Raw genomic sequence first — 7,265 nt, forward strand, 5'->3', positions numbered from 1 at the left:
AATGTGTTAATCACCAGGAAGAGGGGCAGCAGAACTGGACTTCAAATGATCAAGGACAGCTGCATTTGAGAAGCTTAATCCTTTGCTCCCTTGCATCTGCACCTCTCATAATAACAGCTCATGTTTTTCCAGCTGAGTGGAAGGGGGCTACTGTGGGTCTGGAAAATTATATCTGTGTCGATTCGCAAAGCAAATGCATTGTATATGGGAAATCTGCGGTGTTAAATGCTAAAAGGACTTTGTGATGAAAACTGCTAAGCTTTGTAGTTCTAGATTTGTTTTCAACAGCATATTTAATATATCATTAAATATTAACCTTCCTAGAACAAAATGATATGGGTAAGTTTGGTACCCCAGAATAACTGTAAATTCTCATTTTTATATTTGATTTGCTGTGTAGCTAGATGTCTTTCCCTGAAATCAATAGAGTTACTCTAGATTTATGGTAGTAGCAGAAATCTAAGTCTTATGCTCAATCTTTCAAACTTGATGTCATCTTTCAGACACAAGCAACAGATACCATTAATGCCTTCCATTTATTATCTGTCCTGTCGCTGGAGTATTGCTGTCCTATTGTATACTGAAGGTGCCTAACTTCTGCTTGTGGACAATTGCTTTTGTGTGAATTCTGTGTTCAGTCATGGGCAAGAGGGGATATATTTACCAGATACTCTGAACAACTGATATGAAAACTTTAATTCTCTTTTCATTTGAGTGCTTATCACATGGTACCATGGGTTTGTTGCAGTCCATAATTGTACTTTTTTATGTATCACGTTAGGGACCAAGCCGAAACTTGCTGCTCAATGGGAAATCATACCCAACAAAAGTCCGATTAATTCGTGGTGGATCCATGCCTCCAGTGAAAAGGAGGAGGATGAACTGGATTGATGCACCAGATGATGTTTTTTACATGGCCACTGAAGAAACCAGGTAGGAAACTTAGTCTTTTCAGAGCATTTAAGGGAAGGTTGTTTGGTTTATGTTCTTCATGGGTGCTGCAGCTGATTTTGTGAGTAGACAAGGATCTCTTCAGCAGATCTGTTGCTACAAACTGAATGCAGACACCACTGCTGGTGTTTAGGTGGATAAAAGCTGTGGTATACCTAATCGTGTCTGATGTGCCTAATCATGCACTTGTGTTCCAGAGAAAGCAGACCCTTCCAGAGCAGTTCCTGTAAGATATGGGCAATAAGGAGAGGAAGACTGAGGTGGGGAGTCCACCTGGTTCGGACCGATAAATGCCTTTGGAGGTCCCACCACAGTGTCTCTGTAACAGGATAGGGGCCTTCTGTCACATGGATGATGCTGAGGGACAGAGCCTCTTATACGTAGAGCTCAGCATGCCCTTTTGCGTGCTGAAGTGTCTTGTATTACCTCTCAGAACATCTCGTGTCTGAGTAGTGAAACCCTCAGGTGACACAGAGGGTTTCCAGGGGCTGAGTTGCCTCATTTCTTTGGTGTTTTATATTTGCCACCAGTAGCAGTGAGATTTAGCCCTGCAGTGTCTGTCTTCCTCCTCTGGCGGTACTGCTTCTGCTAGTCCTTCTTGTTAGCCTGCCCACAGGATAAAAATAGTAAAAGAAGCTTTCCTTGTGTGAGTTTCACTTGAAACTGTTTCAGGCTGCTGACAGAGTAGAAGCTATGTGGCCTAATCCTGAAAGCAAAGGTTTTGTGTGCATGTTCCCAGTACTGTGTTATTCCTAGGAAGGGACCGCTGCTCCTGGGTGTGGTCAGAAAGGTAGAGACACATACTTGTGTGGTTTCCTTCCAAGAACTTGATGCCTCAAAGAATGTCAGGGCAAAGCTGCAGCCCTGCTTTTCAGCACTCTCTACAAGCAGAGGTGCTTTCTGCCTTGTGTCTGTGTCTGAAGCCTGAAGTTATCAACACTTTGAGTGTCTGTGCCCCAACAGCAGAGAAGCACTCACCTTTCCCTCCTTTATTTAGCAGAGATGGACATGCAAATTACTGGATGTCTGAGCCCTTACAAGTGACCAAGGAGGCCAGGAGCTTTAAGTACTTCATCCCTTCTGATACTACTAAATTTGGTGCTTCTGAGTATTCATTTGCTCAGCAAGAAGTGCATAGTCAGAGTCCTGACATCCCCAAACTCCTCAGTCTGCAAAGTATTTCAAGTGCCAACTGACCTGTGGGCCTAGTATCAAAGATGGGTTTGACAGACAAACAGAGATCGGTAATGTTCAACTTATTAACCACTGATCTATTGCATCATCAGAGTCCAGTGCAGGAAATGCCCCATTAGAACTCAGAAGAAACATCAACTGAATTTCCTTGTCAGACTAGTTCCTATGGACAGCTTTAATGCAGCTGTGCATTTCATACAAGCTTACATCTTTACCTTGTCTTTCCCTTCTTCTTTTCTGTTCCTGCAAGATGCTGTGAAAGTAAGCCATGAGGTCCCTTATATAACTGAAACTAAAGTGACAGAAGTATTTAATTTTCAAGGGAAGCGGTAAAGAGGTACTGGGGTCCTGTTACAGACCTTCAGCTCTGGCAAATTCACGTGCCATTGTGCATGCGGAGTATACAGTCTCTAATTCAGTCCTTAGATGCTCAAGGCTTATTTCATAATCCTGCATCTACAAAACACTTGACATCTTTATCATCCACAATATATCCAAATACTGCAGGTCTGTGGTAGTAATGTCGCAGTACTGCTACAAGGTCCTGCCCTTTGATCTGTACAGAACAGTGAGAATACTTATCAAGTGTGATGTTGGTCATGAGAACAACTTACTGTAAGGGCACGGAATCATCTGCTCATACAGAACCACTGACTGAGGCAGGAAAGATAGCCCCACAGCAACCAGCACCTCTCATAACACAGAAATTGTAGTGCAGTGAGAGACGTGAGCTCAATAAGACCTTATCTTGTCCATTTAAAAAAAAAACAAACGAACAGGCTTCTTTGTCTGACAGCCTTGCTGCTTAGCTGACTGATGAGTGCTGAAAAGGGATGTTTGGCAGCCTGCTGAAAAGCAGGGAAGCTGAAGCGATATAGCATTGTAAGTGGCACGGGTTTTCTGTTGGGCATTTCACCTCTAACTTTTCCCTGAACCATCTGGTGCATTCCAGTGTCAAGAATGTAAGACCTGTTTGTGAGCTCTGAAACAATTTGAGCTTTGTGTTGGCTCCACAGCAATCAATCTAGCAGCAATATCTGCATATCATCCTCCAGCTGAGGGTCAGGCCGTGTTTTCAGTCACAGAAAGTAGGTTTTCCTTAAGTTTTACACCCCTCCTCCTCCCCCTTTTGTGTAGCACTGCTGAGAACGGTGCTAGAAAGCTGGATAGCTTTGAGAAGTTTGAAAAGTTCGTCAATTGAAAGGAATAAGTTTTTGAATTCAAGCCTCACAGTAAGGAACTTGGCATTTATAATTAATGCAAGTGGAGGCAGCGAGTGACCTGATCAGAATCTAGAACTGCTACGAGATGTGATTTTGATGGCAGCATGTCTAATTGAGCACATGTGGGTACTCTAAGAAGCTCCGCTGACTAAAAGCAGATCAACTTCAGCTAAGCGAGTCTAGGAAAAATCATCACATTGAGATTTTTTTTTTTTTCGTCTCCCCACCACCACTTTTCCAACATGTTCTCTCCTCTTCCCACCCTGTGGCCTTTCAGCTTTGGAAAGCACTGGAGAAATGGGGGCTCTTAGCAAACAAAAGACATGTCTCTGTGTGTGTGAGGTCTGCGTAGCAGACTTGTTTGGCTCAGTGGGCAAAAAAAGCAAGTGAAGAGATGACCAAATCTCAGCAGAGCTGATTCAAAACCTTCAGCTGCAGTTGTTGATTTGTCAGTGCTGGTGGTAGGGAGGGTAGATTTATTTTAGCTGGGGGCGGGGGGGACTATTTTGACCAGTTTCTTTTATGAATGTGTCTTGTCTTGTTTTTTGTTTGTTGGGTTTTTTTTTTCCCCCCTTACCCCCCAGTGAAAAATTTCACCCCAATTATGTTGAGTAACCAAAAATATAAAAATTATCTTTGGGAGGTACATTGAGTTGTGGACTGTAAAGCCACATGGCTGCCCTTTCTAGTACAGCATTGTGTCTCTCTCGGTAAGTTAAAAAATCATTAAGGTAGGAGCCTATAAGGGTAGGCAGTGCTTCCTTATCAGACCCTCCTTGTTGCCTCAGTTCCTGAACTGAAGGCTTTGTGTAATACATGCTGGTAGACTTTTCTTGTGAATATTTATCACTTTCCTTCCTAATCTCTATATGCCTTTGACCACCACAACATCCTCTGGAAATGAATTTTTCATTGTAATTACATAGCACATTTTTCATTGTTGCCTTTTTTTTAAGGATACTTCCTTTAGCTCTAACCCCGATATTGACAAAAAGAAACAAGTAATCATTCTGTATTGTCTCTTTCTACCTTATTTTGCTAATTTTAAAACTTCAGTGTGTCCTCTCTCCGTTCTCTCTCTCCATATGGAAAACAGCTTCCTGCATCTGATAAGACTTGTTGCTAGTCTTGTAACATGTAGGGAAACACTTAACAAATGCAAGGTGTGAATATTACCCATTTCTAGGTTGGGTACATGCAGTGTAGGAGAAATAAGAGGGGGAGATGCCCTGTTAGTGTTCCCATCCCAGTGGAGGGGGGAAGGCTCCAATACTGGTTCACTGGTTAGTGGCCGTCATGGGGCTCCCCTGCAGCAGCTCGGCCTCGAGGCATAGCTCCATGGGAGACCAAATGTTGCTGGCTTGTGCTGAGATGAGTTTCTTTTGAAGAGGCAGCTGTGTGCACCTGCTTGAGGCTGGGGAATGTCGGAGAGCTCTGTGAGAGATGGATTAACAGGCGGGAAGTGACCAACATTGCCAGAAGAGGTTTGATTGTAACTTGGCTTTGTAAATTCCCACAAAGCTGTGTGCAGCGTGTCCAACCGATGTGTCTGCGTGCATCAAAATAAATTAGTGGTATGGAAACTGTCTGTCATAACTATTTCAAGTGTTATATTAACAGCAGTAGACCCTGGTCCTGCAAGGCTGGACCAGAATGCCTTCTGCTGTGCAGGGGAAGGATTCTGGAACAGAGAATGCAATTTTTTCTTCACTGGTGGGTTTATAAATCAGAAAACAAAACGTTCCCCAGGAAAGACACTGCTGAAATAAACAGTGTCAGCCCATCCCATTATTGAGCAGCCTCTACATGTGCATGCCTTGTTTCGCTTGGAGAAATTGAGAAACCTACAAAGCTTTAGTGTCTGCTCTCTGTGATCGGTTCCTTTCTTCCTTACTGTCTGCAGGAAAATCCGCAAGCTGCTTTCCTCCTCTGAAGCCAAGCGAGCCGCCAGACGCCCTTACAAGCCTATTATCCTCCGGCCCATCCAGGCAGTGCAGCTACGCCAGCCCATGAATGATGAACCCATAATCATTGAGGATTAACACATGCTGAGCAGCTCTCCAGATGACGGTGGATCTGCCTAAAAGAATCTCTCCTCCAATATATACTTGAGTTTCTATGGCTACAGCATTGAACTAACTGTTGAAGAGAGGGAACTTTTGAGGAACTGTTTTGCATCTTTTAAACCCCTAAAAGGAACTCAGCCCTGCTCTGAGCCTCTGACCACAGACTGCTCTCTCTCTCTCTCGCACCCTCTCTTTCTCTCTCCTTTCTTTTTTTTCCTTTTTTTTTTTATTTTTATTTTATTTTTGGTAGCCTCTTTTCCCCTTTGCTTCTACCCCTTTTGTAGACAGGGGGAGGGAAAGTCAGTTTAACTTATTAAGAGAATGTGGACTAGTACTTTTTAGCTTTGTTTCCTCTTCTGATGTACAAAGAGCTAGAACCCTTCATTTTGTGACTAAGCTCTTGTTGAAAGCCGTTTTTACGAGGCTGTGTTGTAAGATTTTTTCTTTCTTTTTTTTTTTAAATTTTGTGGACGGTGCCATTTTTTATTTCATTTATATTATTTCTTTTGTAGATAACTTTCCAACCTTTAACTGATATTTGGAAATAGGAGCTGAAAGAAAGCCCCAGGTTCAGCCAGTTTTCTTTGGTCCTGTCCCTTATGTTTTTTGGATCATTTTGCGCGGCCAGTTGTGCTCATGCACAAGACAGAAACAACTCAGGCTGAGAAAGGAGTGAGCTAAGGACTGAAGAACCTTGCAGAACATTACACTAACGTTGTGTGCAGTGGAGGCCAGGCTACCAGAATTAGGTGTCCTTACTCTAGTCAATCCCTGGGAGATCTGGCCCGTGGCATTTTTCCCAGTAACCAGCAGTTTGCGTGCTGCCTTCTCTCTGACATCTGGAATCCTACGTGCTGTTATACCACCAAGACCCAGCAGTAGGCCCAGCAGTCCAGCAAGTGTAATGAATTGCTTTGCTCTGGCTCCAAGAGTCAAGTACACCAATGCCCAGGGACATTTTGCTTAGAACTCTGAACCTGTTTGTGAATCAGTGTTTTTGGACACATCTCTCCCCAGGACGAGACCTGGTTTCTCTTTAATTGCGTTATTGTATGTTTCCCATTTTGAAGGGAATTTAAATTACAGCTGGGTTTTCATTTGAACACATTGTGTCTGAAATTAAGTGTTTTTTTCCCCCCCTGACATTTCTTGTGTTTGAGGTTTCTTGCATCTCTTGAACTTCTTATGTATTTGCAAGTCTGTATAATTTCTTTTTCATATGTCTTCTCATTGCAGTGCATTTGCTGAATGCCCTGCCCTGTTTTGAAAGGATGTAAACTATTATTTGCAACTTGTGCTGACCTGTACATGTACCTGCCTCAAGCAGACACAGCATGTAATAACCCCCAAGTCATTCCATATGTGTCAGCGGTGAGATGAGCCAAAGTTGTATTTGGGTTATCACAGTCCAACCGTGATTCTGTGCAACTCTGCTAACCCACTGGGTTAGACGGAAAGGAATCCCCACAAAATGAAAACAGTTCAGTTAACTTTACTTAATAAACCTGGAAAATGAGCTTTTGTGAAACATCTGCTTTTTGTCTCTTCTGAAATAGCTGCCAAGACCCTTGCTCAGGGTGCCATCTGGCTGGCACGCACGCCTCTGCGCTCCTTCCTTCACACCCCAGAATTGTGTTCCGCTCTCAAGCGTTTGCATAGCTGCAGCATGTCCCTGTGCCGCCAGTGCCGCTATGTTGTACAGGGCAAGAGTCACTCCTAGTTTGATTCCCCTCTGTGACTCCCTCCCTCCTTTCAAATGCAGCAGCAGATGCAACACCAGAGCTCTGAATGAGCCTTTTGTCCGTGGTGGCTCATGTGTCTTGCAGATCCG

General features: G+C 43.5%; 1 protein-coding gene across 3 annotated transcripts in view; it reads left to right on the forward strand.

Moving 5' to 3' along the window:
* MTA1 (metastasis associated 1) overlaps positions 1 to 6,950 on the forward strand; it is an 89,611-nt gene extending 82,661 nt beyond the window's left edge. For 2 of the 3 annotated variants that reach the window (XM_064454697.1, XM_064454696.1), the window contains 2 exons: positions 782 to 933; positions 5,272 to 6,950. In XM_064454697.1, coding sequence (XP_064310767.1) covers positions 782 to 933; positions 5,272 to 5,410 — 291 coding nt within the window. In that variant the 3' untranslated portion in view covers positions 5,411 to 6,950. The remainder of the gene's footprint in view (positions 1 to 781; positions 934 to 5,271) is intronic. The other variant, XM_064454698.1, reaches the window with a different exon arrangement.
* Positions 6,951 to 7,265: the final 315 nt, after the last annotated feature.

This window comes from Phalacrocorax carbo, chromosome 6, assembly GCF_963921805.1.
Source record: "Phalacrocorax carbo chromosome 6, bPhaCar2.1, whole genome shotgun sequence".
NCBI lineage: Eukaryota > Metazoa > Chordata > Aves > Suliformes > Phalacrocoracidae > Phalacrocorax > Phalacrocorax carbo.